Source organism: Macrobrachium rosenbergii, chromosome 5 (genome assembly GCF_040412425.1).
Source record: "Macrobrachium rosenbergii isolate ZJJX-2024 chromosome 5, ASM4041242v1, whole genome shotgun sequence".
In the NCBI taxonomy this organism is placed as follows: Eukaryota; Metazoa; Arthropoda; class Malacostraca; order Decapoda; family Palaemonidae; genus Macrobrachium; species Macrobrachium rosenbergii.
The window spans coordinates 3,123,375-3,137,292 of NC_089745.1; the positions used below are offsets into that span (position 1 = coordinate 3,123,375).

Below are 13,918 nucleotides of genomic sequence, written 5' to 3' on the forward strand. Positions count from 1 at the left end.
CCCGAGTTCGAGTCTCCGCCCGGCCAAAGAAGAATTAGAGGAATTTATTTCTGGTGATAGAAATTCACTTCTCGCTATAATGTGGTTCGGATTCCACAATAAGCTGTAGGTCCCGTTGCTAGGTAACCAATTGGTTCTTAGCCACGTAAAATAAGTCTAATCCTTCGGACCAGCCCTAGAAGAGCTGTTAACCAGCTCAGTGGTCTGGTTAAACTAAGGTATACTTTTTTTTGAAGTTGAATAGGGCAAAAAAATATTTAAGAATTAAGTATTAGGTCATCAGCTAAGCTGAATTTTGTCTTCAATAAACATAATTCAAAACATTTCAATACAAATAATACACAAATAAATACACTTATCCCAGTCTCCAAATACCCAACCTGTGGAGAGTCCTGAATCTTCCTTTCCATAAAATGTGTGGCAGAGAAAGTGACCGTTGAGACACAATTTTTATTCAAAAAAATGAACGTAAATATCAACAGCAATGATAAATAAGCATATACATAAAGAGAACATCATGGTCAAACGGGAATATCGCCTTGTTGCTTTCGGTGAAACTGATTTCCTTCAGAGAAGATTTTCCCTACACATCCAGACCATCCGAGAAAAATATCTTATATTCCAGGATGAGGAGACTCCTAATCATCCTTTAAGGAAACTGTCCACTGAAGGAAACTGGTTCTTCGAGGGTCATCCTGCCGGCTCAGACTCGAGAGGCGTAAAGCCGAACGGCTTAAAAGCTGTAGCCCTGAGTAGGAGCTGGAGGTGGAGCGGTGTACTGGGGACGAGCTCCTCCTGCGGCTTCAGCAGCGGCCTGCTGAGCAGCGAACTCGATCTGGGCAATGGCGTGGGCTGGGAGAGGGTGGGGAGTGGGCACGTGGTCAGACTCGACGCGGTACCCACTGCCATCAGCTACGAAGCTGAAGACTCCTGGGGTACCGTCTGGGAAGGTGAAGCTGAAAGGACAAATAAAAAATATCTGTAAGTATTGTCTTTATCAGAAGCCATTGAGTTTTTTTTTTTTTTTGGGGGCAAAATATTTAGTGTACATTTCAGCTAATGAGGAAGGCATTGAGGATTTTTTTTTTTTTTGTCTTTTGCAAAATATTTAGTGCACATTTCAGAAGCCATTGAGGACTTTTTTTTTGCAAAATTTTTAGTGTACATTTCAGAAGCCATTGAGGATTTTTTTTTTTTGCAAAATATTTAGTGTACATTTCAGAAGCCATTGAGGATTTTTTTTTTTTTTTTTTTGCAAAATATTTAGTGTACATTTCAGAAGCCATTGAGGATTTCTTTTTTTTTTTGGCGGGGGGGAGGGCAAAATTTTCATTGTAATATTTTAATGGGAAATACCGAATAAACACTTCTGCCTTACCTCCAGCCTCCCTGGGCAGCCACTGCTCCCTCGGGCCCCTGAGGGGCGCCTTGCTCCTGACGGCTGATACCATCTCCAGTCTCGAAGTTGAAGCTGTAGACCCCAGTAGCATCGGGTCCCTCGCGAACGTCAACGAGAATAGGAACCACGGGGGCTGCGGGACCACCACCACCACCACCAGGGGCGTTGTAGGATGGCGAAGGAGGGGCAGGGGGAGCATACCCCTGAGGGGCAGCATTCGCAGCACCCAACAGCAAGCAAAGCAACAGTTTCTTTGAAGACAGAAGAAAAGATTTCCGGTCACAAATGTCTCCTTCCTGAATATCTACAGACCTGTGTGCTTGAATACTTGACAACATACAAAGATACATTCGTTTACACTGCTGTATTATAGAGAGTGTTTATTCTAAATTTTTCAGAATATTATACAGTAAATGAGTAATATATACTGTATACTGTATAATATTCGGAAACTCTGCAGATGGTAGGCTGGGCAAAAAGTATATAACAATCGTAATTGTTAGAAAGAATAGCAACGCCTATAAAATTCTGGATAGCTAGAGTAAAAATAAAGGCCCACTAACCGGGGCTGTTAGAATGTGTATAGGTGATTCCACAAAGTTGCTGACAAGACTTTTCTCTGCAACTGTATGAAGAAGCTAAAACTGTGCAAGTTTTCTGCTCATGGGAATCATCATTGGGTCAACAGTTACGAGTTTGAATAAGACAGTAACTAATATTTTTCCAATATTTTTGTATTTCCCGTCTTTAGCACAAGCTTAAGAGTCCACATTTTATTAAGAGCGACGAAACTGGCATTACTATATATTCATCAAATACAATATATATATATATATATATATATATATATATATATATATATATATATATATATATATATATATATATATATATATATATATATATTATATATATATATATATTTTTTCTCCAGAGCCACCCTTGTTAGAGGACATGTTCTTAATTATATATTTATATATTTATATATATATATATATATATATATATATATATATATATATATATATACATGTATATATATATATATATATATATATATATATATATATATATATATATATATAAAATTAAGAACATGTCCTCTAACAAGGGTGGCTCTGGAGAAAAAATATATATATATATATATATATATATATATATATATATATATATATATATATATATATATACATATATACATACATATACTGTATTTGATGAATATACAGTAATGCCAGTTTCGTCGCTCTTAATAGAATGTGGACTCTTAAGCTTGTGCTAAAGACGGGAAATACAAAAATACAAACATATACAGGTGGTTTGTTAACTAATTTCCATCATCATTTGAAATTAAGTGACAATGAAAACGAGGGTTACGTAACTCCTTTTAATGCCGAAATGTAAGCCAGGGTGGTAATATTGGTATATACTACCTACAGAATACATTATGACTGATAAAACGAATAGAGATCAACAGATAGGTAGCATAAAAAAAAATTAACATACACAATAGTGATACGTCTTTGCTATCGTTATTCTCAGACGATTCTTTAAATATTTACGAATCTTAAATATTTATCTACATTAATTTAATGACATGAAGAGACGAGATATCCCGTCGTCGCTTACCGAGACCATGTTGGAGGAGGAGACCAAAGTCGACTGAATGATAAAACTCAAAAGAAGGTGATCTTATATACAGTTCATGGCACCTCCCCCCACCCCTGTAAGCCCTACCTTTCCTAGGCCCTAACCTCCTCCTCTAACACCTCAAAGCTCCTGCGAGGAGGAGAAGGAGCTAGCTAGGTCTTACCTGGTCCTCTTACCCTTGTAGCTTCTGCTACCTTACGACTGATCTAAAAACAACCTCTCTCTCTCTCTCTCTCTCTCTCTCTCTCTCTCTCTCTCTCTCTCTCTCTCTCACTTTCTTCTTTCACCCCGTTTCTCTTGCCTATTCCTTTATTGCGCTGTCTTTCCCTCCATGATCTGATTCAAGTCCCAGTGCCTGTGCCAAGACCCATTCACCAGTCTGTGCTCCCCCCCCAACCCCCCCATCATTCCTTTCCCTTACCCTAACCCCCCCACCCCTCACTTATACCTGGTCACCAAGGGGCTTTCACAATTAGCAATGTGTGTTAGAAATATTAAAGAGCAAAAAATCTCTCTCTCTCTCTCTCTCTCTCTCTCTCTCTCTCTCTCTCTCTCTCTCTCTCTAACAATATTCAGGTATAAAAAAGATAGAAAGTTTCTTCTTCTTCTCCCTCCTTTATTTAACAATGAAGATCTAAAAGCTGTTCTCTCTCTCTCTCTCTCTCTCTCTCTCTCTCTCTCTCTCTCTCTCTCTCTCTCTCTCTCTCTAACAATGTCCAGGCATAGCAAAATCAAAAGCCATCTTCTTCTTTTCCCTCATTTGTTTAACAATGAGGATCTAAAAAGCTATTCTCTCTCTCTCTCTCTCTCTCTCTCTCTCTCTCTCTCTAACAATATCTAGGCATAAAAAGACAAAAGCCAAGTTGTTCTTCTTGTCCCTCACTTGTTTAAAAATGAAGACCAAAAGCCAATCTCTCTCTCTCTCTCTCTCTCTCTCTCTCTCTCTCTCTCTCTCTAACAATATCCAAGCATAAAAAAGACAAAAGCTTAGTTCTCTTCTTCTCTCTTCTCTCTCTCTCTCTCTCTCTCTCTCTCTCTCTCTCTCTCTCTCTCTCTAACAATATCCAGACATAAAAAAGCTTAGTTCTTTTCCTTCTCCCTCCTTTGTTTAACAATGAAGATCTCAAATCCGTTCCTTCACTTCTTCTTTGGCGAAACGTATGACAACCGGGGCTGTTGTCGTGCCAGCACAAATAGGCGTGACTGACACATCATATGCATGAGATGCAACGCACAATGATTCAATTCTCGGGATTCGTGAGCATATTCTCTCGAGGGAACAAATGCTTAATTTTTATCTGTTCAGACAATATTAATCGTTGTAGTAATATCACTAACGTGAATTGACGCAGTTTTCTTCATACAGTTATTGATTCCATTGACCCGGTTTACCAACGATTCAACAAATTGTGATCTATGCTGTGAGACTGAATAAACAGACAGTTCTAAACATTTGTAGAGTTATCAAAATTTTGAAAAATGCCATTGTTTAAAGATCGGTGTTCCTTCTGAGAGAAGAGAAGAGAAAACAAAATTTTATTACCACGCCATATCATGACATTCTTCTCAGCCCATAAACGCTGACGTTTATTCTACTGATATCTTAATATTACTTTTCTATCCGATGCACTTCCATGGAAAAATTGATATTACGCCAGAGATGCCAGTATAAAATTTACTAATATATTTACTTAAAATATTTTGGAACACGAATGGACATATAATTCTGTACCTCCAAAAAAAATTTTTTTCTTCACTACTCAGACCAAAGCCACAGGTAATAAGATTGAATGAAATGCAAAATCTATTTCATGAAATGGAAAATCTAAGTCAATCTCTTATAATCCTCTAAACCCAATGTCCACTGTTCACTTATTTTTCACTGAAAAACACTTTAGAATTAACAATCGTTTGCGTCCTGGAAGGGATTAAGATATGGTGACACCAATCATAAATTTGGTAATGTAAAAATATATCAGTTCTTTAAAAAATAAAAAAAAGTCAGCTGAACTGCTCTATAACTACTTCCGACTTGATATAACTATTCATTAAAATCATATGACCGGAAATGCTTCATTACAGCTACGCGCCCATATGATTAAACTACATCCAGATTACCTATATAATCCTTACAGGTATCTATAACCTTTACAGAAGGAAATTTATGTCGGACCTAAACATTCTGGCCACCATGTCAAAATAGGTTGGTCCACTCGACTATTACTAAAAGCTGATTAGACTCGTATCCATCCTCAAATCAATATCCCCTTTCCATCAGGTCCAGTGTTGCTTCCACTCACCACGACCTTGCTTCAGGAAATAAACGCTTCCTCTAGGTCTGGCTAGTTCTTTCATGTCCCTTCACTATTATACATCAACATGCTTCTAATACACACAACCATCGTAAAAACATATCTGATTTTTCGCTGGCTTACCTCAACGCCTCACCTCAGTAAGCATGTGGACAGATCAGAGTCTTGCCTCAGTCCCAGAGTCATATCTGAGGAGGTTGACAAGTTTATGATACCAATAATCGATCGTAAAACCAACACTCTTCAGTGGGTCAAAACTGGTTCCCCTTATTGATGGGATTTTTATTCAGTCCGTGAACTGAATAAGCGAAATAAGCAGAGTGCTTACACTCTTTTTTTATGCTGCTTTCCAATAACCCCGCTCCCCCCCCAAAAAAAAAAAAAAACATGGCTGAGGAAACCGCTACATTTGCCTTCCAGAAAACATTCAAAATAATTCTTGCTTTGTAAGAAAAATTAATTTTGCTATACAAAAAGTTTTATCACAAATTATAGCCTAGAAAGTTTACAAGACTAAGTACATTTTGCTATATAAAAAATATTAAAAATTATGACCTAGAAAAGTTTGCAAATGTAAGTCTTGCTTCAAAAAAAAAAAGTAACTTTGCTAAATAAAAAGTTATATGAAAATGATAGCCTAGAAAAGCTTACAAGAGGAAGTATATATAAAGTTAATTTTACTATATAAAAAGTAATATAAAAATTATAACCTAGAAAAGTTTACAAATGTAATTCTTGCTTTATAAAAAAATTAATTTTGTTATATAAAAAGTTATATAAAAATTATAGCCTAGAAAATTTTACAAGACTAATTATATAGCAAGTTGATTTTGCTATATGAAAAGTAAATAAAATTATAACCTGGAAAAGTTTACAAAAGTAATTCTTGCTTTACAAAAAAAATTAATTTTGTTATATAAAAAGTTATATAAAAATTATAGCCTAGAAAAGTTTACGAGAGTAAGTACACAGAAAGTTAATTTTGTTATATAAAAAAGTAATATAAAAATTAAAATCTAAAAAAGTTTACAGAAGTAAGTTTCGCTTTATAAAAAAAATAATTTTGTTATATAACAAGTTATATAAAAATTACAGCCTAGTAAAATTTACAAAAGTACACAGAAAGTTAATTTTGCTGTATAAAAATAATATAAAAATTATGACCTAGAAAAGTTTACAAAGTAAGTTTTGCTTAATGAAAAAAAAATTAATTTCGCAATGTAACAAATTATATAAAACTTACAGCCTAGAAAAGTTTACGAGAGTAAGTATACAGAAAGTTAATTGTGCCATAAAAAATAAAATAAAAAATTATAATCTAGTAAAGTTTACAAAAGTAAGTATACAGAAAGTTAATTTTGCCATAAAAAATAAAATAAAAAATTATAATCTAGAAAAGTTTACAAAAGTAAGTATTACTATTTTCAAAGTTATATAAAAAATAAATTTATTACCTCTTTTTTGTGTGGGGTACCTATACTCTACGGGCAAGAAACTCCAAGTTTCATTATCACAATATCTTCAACAAGAAGACGAAAAGCAACAAAGTGTATTCACGCTGAACAACTAGACACGATTGCAAAATTACTTACATTATTGGACATAAGTCTCGACAGGATAAGCACAATCACCTCACCATAATTGGATCCCATTGAGCATTTTAGCATAATTCAACCACCTCAAGGAAATTGAGCAGTCGTTATATACGCAGTACATGGCAACCTCTCCTAAATTATAGCAATGTTAAAAAAAGACATTACTGCTTTGATTTTCAAAACCCGTTCATTTTCAAATTCTACAACCAACCAAACCAAAAGGGTGTCTTAAAAAGAACAGATGTTTTCTTGTATATACAATACATAATGGATGAAGGAGAATTAGTGAATTTATATATATATATATATATATATATATATATATGTCGTCGTAACGCCGCGTCACGCACAGGACCACTGAGAATTTCTACCACCTGTCTTTCCCGTGCTTTGTCTTTCTAAAATCTCCATTCATCTTCGCCCTCCCTTTTAATAGTTATTATGAGAGTAAGTGTGGGTTTTCCAATTCTTCTGGTGCCCACAGGAATGCAGTACAAAACAAACAAAGGCACACACACTATATATATAAGTATACGTATATGTATATATATATATATATACATATATACATATATATATTTATATTTATACATATATGTATATATGTATATATATAATTTATATATGTGTATATATAATATATATATATATATATATATATATATATATATATATATATATATACATACATTAATTCCCGTTCAATATGTAACACTGATAAACAATATCCATGAACGAATGAGATGCAAAATTAATGTTCACGGGGTCTTGTCAAATAAATCTGCAATAAACACAGGGGTGTCGCAAGGGCATGTTCTTTCGCCTTTGCTGTTTGTTTTTCTTAATGATTTTAGAACTAAACGTATTCCTAAATGGATGAGAAGGTTTAGATTAGAGTAACGATAAAAACTTGACAGACTGCGAATATGCAGATGATGACGCTGCAATCACCAGAACACCACTTGATTTAGATGGGAGGCTGGAGGTGAGATGACGATAAGGTACAAGAAAGACGAGTGGTGGATGCGATGCCATATATATATATATATATATATATATATATATATATATATATATATATATATATATATATATATATATATATATATATATGTATGTATGTATATAAAAATATTTACATATATGTATATACATATAAATATATGCACTATTTATAATATATATATATATATATATATATATATATATATATATATATATGTGTGTGTGTGTGTGTGTGAACAGATATATTATACATTATATATAAAAATACATATATAAATATAACCATGTATGTGTGTATATATACTGTATATATATATATTACATACTAGGGAATTTGTAATATAAATACCCTTTAGGAATTAAGTCACTGGCCCTTAGTAAGCACCAAGCTAGATGGCAGTATACGGATAAGTCCTAAGCACTCGCTATGAGCACCTGGTGTCTTGTAGGCAAAGGCTAGATCCACAATCGAAATTTGTGGCCCTGTTGCTCAGGGCGAGCACCAGATGTCAATGGCAGCGTGATAAAGAAAGAGTAGAGTCAAGGTACTGAGTGCTCTGTCACCTAGGATTCAACTCTGGGCGCCAGACAGATGAAACTGGTTAAAAATGAATAAACAACAACAGGGGTCATTGGCATGACCTTAGTTAAAATCGATAGACAACGGCAGTTGTCACTGGCCTTAGTCAGCTAGGTACTACATGCTACTAGAAACTAGTTCTCCCTTAGTGTATTTTGAAAATGAATCCTCAGTGCATTATGCCACATCAATGGACAGGCCAAATTTACAAATGTACCCCATTCTAGGGCATATGGGTGTGCCCAAGAGACAAACTGATAAGATCCCTTGATCAAATTGGAAAGATACCGCATTTAGAAAATTAACTCAAGAGATATGGATTGGATATCAAGCTGTCAGTGAATCACTGATAAGGATCACTGATAAGGAATGGGGAAAGAGATTGGAGGGAGTAACGTGTATATTTACTCAGGAAGAACAGATGGAACTAGCAGACAAGGATTATGCATGATAATGTCATCTAAAGCAGAAAAAAGTATTCAATGATAGGAAAACCGTAAGCAGTTGATTACTGCTTGCAAAATTTGTATCAAAACAACGCACTGTGATCATTACAGGGCGCTATACACCAATGAATGTATTCCGTGAAGAAATAAATGATGAATTTTAAATAGCACAGCAGAAGGATAAAGCAGGAATAACAGAAAGGGATGTGAGAATAATTGTTGGCTATATGAAAGGAAAATTCTTGAAGGAACAATAGGGTAATGGAGGATGTATTGGGCAAGCCGAGACAGCACACGAAAATGTGAGTACAATTTATTAGTTTTTGCTGCAAACAATCTACGAATTGGAGGTACTCTTTTTACTAGCCCAGATTTAAAATTTTACAACAACGACAATAATAATAATAATAATAATAATAATAATAATAATAATAATAATAATAATAATAATAATAATAATAATAATGGAGAAACAAATATGTATGTGTACATATATTTAAAGATAAAACTGTACAGAGTTATCTTTAAATACATGTACATATACATATTTGTTTCTCCAACTGAAGAATCATGAAACTATGACCATTTTTCAATAATAATAATAATAATAATAATAATAATAATAATAATAATAATAATAATAGAGTCCAACTGATCAAGTTGGCGAAAGCTTCCTGTATATAGCAACATTCCACATACACACTACTGAGGACTTTATTTGTCCATATCACGAGAAAATAATAATAATAATAATAATAATAATAATAATAATAATAATAATAATAATATAATAATACTCTGAAGATACTGGCAACTGATACGAATACTTGAAATCATAGCTCCTCCAAACGACTGCAATATAGGAAAAAAAATTAATGAGACCACTTTCGCGAACAAACTTGAAAATTACCCAGAGCAACCGATCTCAGTGATTAAAGGCATAATAAGATGCAATCTCGCTTAACGAGTCCAGTTTTGGGTAAACGGCACTTTGGTCCACTTGCTTAATAGACGCAATCCCCCCCCCCTTTCCCCCCATCCCCACCACAATGCACATCAACCAGCAGCCAGTTCCGGAATTGTAAAAATGTTGTCCAGGGATTCCTCTGCAGATGACGAGGAAGATTGTCAGAGCTCACTGTCAGGATCTAGTTCGAGCCTTCACGCGAATATCAATCGTTTCTGCATTGCAATATTGCAAGGGCTTTCATGATCACTTAATTGCTAAGTATACAGGTAAGAAATGCGCCGAAGTTTCTTTGGCGCAACCGAGTTTTCTGTACAGGGGCTACAGCGTATAATGAAGGGCACTGAAAATAGATCTTTCGGTGTTCTTGGTATAATGCTGCATGAGCCGCGGCCCATGAACCTTTACTACGGCCCGGTGGTGACCTATCCTATATCGTTGCCAGAAGCACGATTAAGGCTAACTTTAACCTTAAATAAAATAAAAAGTACTAAGGCTAAAGGGCTGCAATTTGGTATGTTTCATGATTGAAGGTGGATGATCAACATACCAATTTGCAGCCCTCTAGCCTCAGTAGTTTTTATGATCTGAGGGCGACAGAAAAAGTGCGGACAGAATAAAGTGCAGAGGGGCATATAAAGCCGGCACAATAGTTTTCTTTTACGGAAAACTAAAATCCACAGTTATGTATATGAGCAAATCTGTATTGATCAAAATAGAAAAACGACTAAAAACGGGGACTCTTACCATTTGCACGTACACTTTTAACTATTTCTCTGTCTTGATAAATACAGACTTGGTCATATACAAAACTTGATTTTTACTTATTATCTTCGGTCAAAGTATAATGATGCACCATAGGCATTTAATTAGATTTTACTATTTTTAGTTTTCTGTAAAAGAAAACTATTGTGCCGGCTTTGTCTGTCCGTCCGCACTTTTTCTGTCCTCCCTCAGATCTTAAAAACTACAGAGGCTGGAAGGCTGCAAATTGGTATGTTGATCATCCACCTTCCAATAATCAAACATACCAAATTGCAGCCCTCTAGCCTCCTCAGTAGGTTTTATTTTATTTAAGGACAAAATCAGCCATAATCGTGCGTCTGTGAACGAAATAGGCCAGTCCACCACCGGGCCGTGGTTAAAGTTTCACGTTCCGCGGCTCACCAAAAGATAGATCTACTTTCGGTGGCCTTGATTATAACCTTGATTATACGCTATAAAGAAAACTCGATAGCGCCGAAGAAACTTCGGCGCATATTTTTACTTGTTTCTTAACAGTCCCGATCTATTGTACAAATATCAACCATGGGCGTTTCTCAATACTCACTGTGTAACAGTCGACAAAAATAAATATAAGTAAATTGACAGCATATAAAACATTATGCTGCTAATTCATTTACACCTCCAATTAAGCGTCCCGGATGACACTCATGAGAAAAAATTAAGTTAGGGCTCAATATCTCATACTATTTGAAATTGTAATTCGCTTTGCATAATTCATGAAGCGTTCTTGTACGTGATCATTCCTGAGGCCAGACACTGCAACTGGAGAATTTATATTTAATGCACAGTTGCCAACATTCAGATCCCCATCCTAATCGGGGGGAAATTAAGAGAGAGAGAGAGAGAGAGAGAGAGAGAGAGGGGTGGTGACTTTATATTTGATACACATTCTCCAACATTCTGATGCCCATCCCAATTGGGAATTTAAGAGAGAGAGAGAGAGAGAGAGAGAGAGAGAATTTATATCTAATGCACAGTCGCCAACATTCAGATCCCCATCCTAATCGGAGAAATTAAAACAGAGAGAGAGAGAGAGAGAGAGAGAGGGCAACTGGAGAATTTATATCTAATGCACATTCACCAACATTCAGATCCTTATCCTTAATCATCAGAGAGAGAGAGAGAGAGAGAGAGAGAGAGAGAGAGAGAGAGAGAGAGAGAGAGAGAGAGAGAGAGAGAGACCAATCTCGACATAAAAATGATCCTCATTCACAGGTCTCAACTTTTGAAACCGGTCTTTCTTCATTGACGGGAAATCATCTCATTTACCGGCTACTTTTTTTGCTTGAGCACAAGCAAATACCAAGGGTATCACAATTATTCCCTTTATCTACGTCATAATAAAACTTATTACTCTAGAACTACGTTGCGGGAAGTATATTTGATTTTTCACTTTTGCTTTAACATTCTACTATATATATAGTATATATATATATATATATATATATATATATATATATATATATATATATATATATATATATATATATATATATATATATGCATCAAGCAAAAACAAAAACGCAATATCGATAACAAAAGTAGGGCAACCAAAGGCTACCTTTTAGAAAGAATGCAACAATGCAACAGGGTCCATATGACATCAAAACCCCCAATGCCACAAGACGGTCAACTCTCCTCCCAAGGCCCCGAATTGTGGAAAGTAAACGCCTTGTCATGAGATCTGGAGCATTTGTATATTCCCCCTCTCTCTCTCTCTCTCTCTCTCTCTCTCTCCCCTTCCTCTCTCGCTCTCTCTCTCTCTACTCTCCTATCTCTCTGTCTATCTATCTTTTCTACCCCTCGCTCTCTCTCTCTCTCTCTCTTTCTCTCTATTTCTCCCCCTCCCCTCTGTCGCTCTCTCTCTCTCTACCTCACCCCTTTCTCGCCCTCTCTCCCTCTCTCTCTCTCTCTCTCTCTCTCTCTCTCTTTCATTTCTCCCTCCTCTCTCGCTCTCTCTCTCTACCTCACCCCTCTCTCTCTCTCTCTCTCTCTCTACCTCTCTCCCCTTTCTCCTCTCTCTCTCCCTCTCTTTCTCTCCTCTCTCTCTCTCTCTCTCTCTCTCTCTCTCTCTCCCTTCGTTTGCTTGTCATGTATATGTGCCGCCTGTGTACATTTCTACTCATGTACATAGGCATGATCAAAGCCAAACTACCTTTTCTTTATCAATTAAATTAACCACCAAATGATAAAAAATCCCATTCAGTAATTACCCCCCTTTAAATTCAGGTGTCAATTTTATCAACAATAAACATTTAGTCGCAAGGCAGCAGGAGAACGGTCCCTGAGAGCGACAGGCGAGCAGACAGACAAACAAATGAACGATAGGCAAGACAGCAGGCCAGTGACTGCTTGGAAACTGGTTTCAATTCCACCCAGGTTCATAAAATACCAAGACTTATGGTACAACTAATTTTTTCCGCTTCCTTTGAACTTCTCGGGATATCGAGAATAATCTCAAGCCTTTCATGCATAAGATTCACCTCAGACGTCCATTAAAATTTAGAAAAAAATGAAAAAGAAAAATAAAGATGCTTTTGATTTATCTTCACCCACGGACCAAAGGAATCTACGAACTTTCCTTGTTGATATCTTCCTTAAATTATCACAGTTCGCTCATCACAAGAACAATTTACCTTTGTTTACTTTCAAAGCTCATCAAAATTAAAAAAGAAAAGAAAAATAAACAGTCAAACTCAAAATTACCTCCACCTCTCGGATGAAAGGAATCTCTTGCCAAGTTAATTTCTTCCAGAAATTGTTCCTTACCTCCTTTCCAAATTACCTGTGCATCTGTTACAATTCACTCATCACAAGAACAGTTTATCATCGTTCACCTTCGACGTTCACTAAAATATAAAATAAAAAAGAAAAAACCTGCCTTAGCATAATCTCCACCTCTCGGTTGAAAGTTATCTCTTGCACTGTTCATTTCTTCCTTATGTTATTATCTTTTTTTTTAATTTTTCTAATAGCTGATCTCTTCTTTCTGTATTTCCTCTTACCTTCTGTTACTTCTTTCAAACGAACAATATTCTTTGGAGGCTCGATTCTCGAGTCAATGGCCCCTGTGGGCTTGTTCCAAATAATAATAATAATAATAATAATAATAATAATAATAATAATAATAATAATAATAATAGACCTTTTCTAAATTACATGTGCATCCTTTACAATT

The 13,918-nt window shown here is 35.5% G+C and overlaps 1 protein-coding gene across 1 annotated transcript; it reads right to left on the reverse strand.

Moving 5' to 3' along the window:
• Nucleotides 1–436: 436 nt before the first annotated feature.
• Nucleotides 437–3,118, reverse strand: LOC136838972 (cuticle protein AM1239-like). Its single transcript, XM_067104664.1, has 3 exons — nt 3,029–3,118; nt 1,379–1,650; nt 437–956 (listed from the first exon to the last, which is right to left on the reverse strand). The coding sequence occupies exons 1-3, from the start codon at nt 3,035–3,037 to the stop codon at nt 734–736; spliced, it is 504 nt and encodes a 167-aa protein (XP_066960765.1). The 5' UTR covers nt 3,038–3,118; the 3' UTR covers nt 437–733.
• Nucleotides 3,119–13,918: the final 10,800 nt, after the last annotated feature.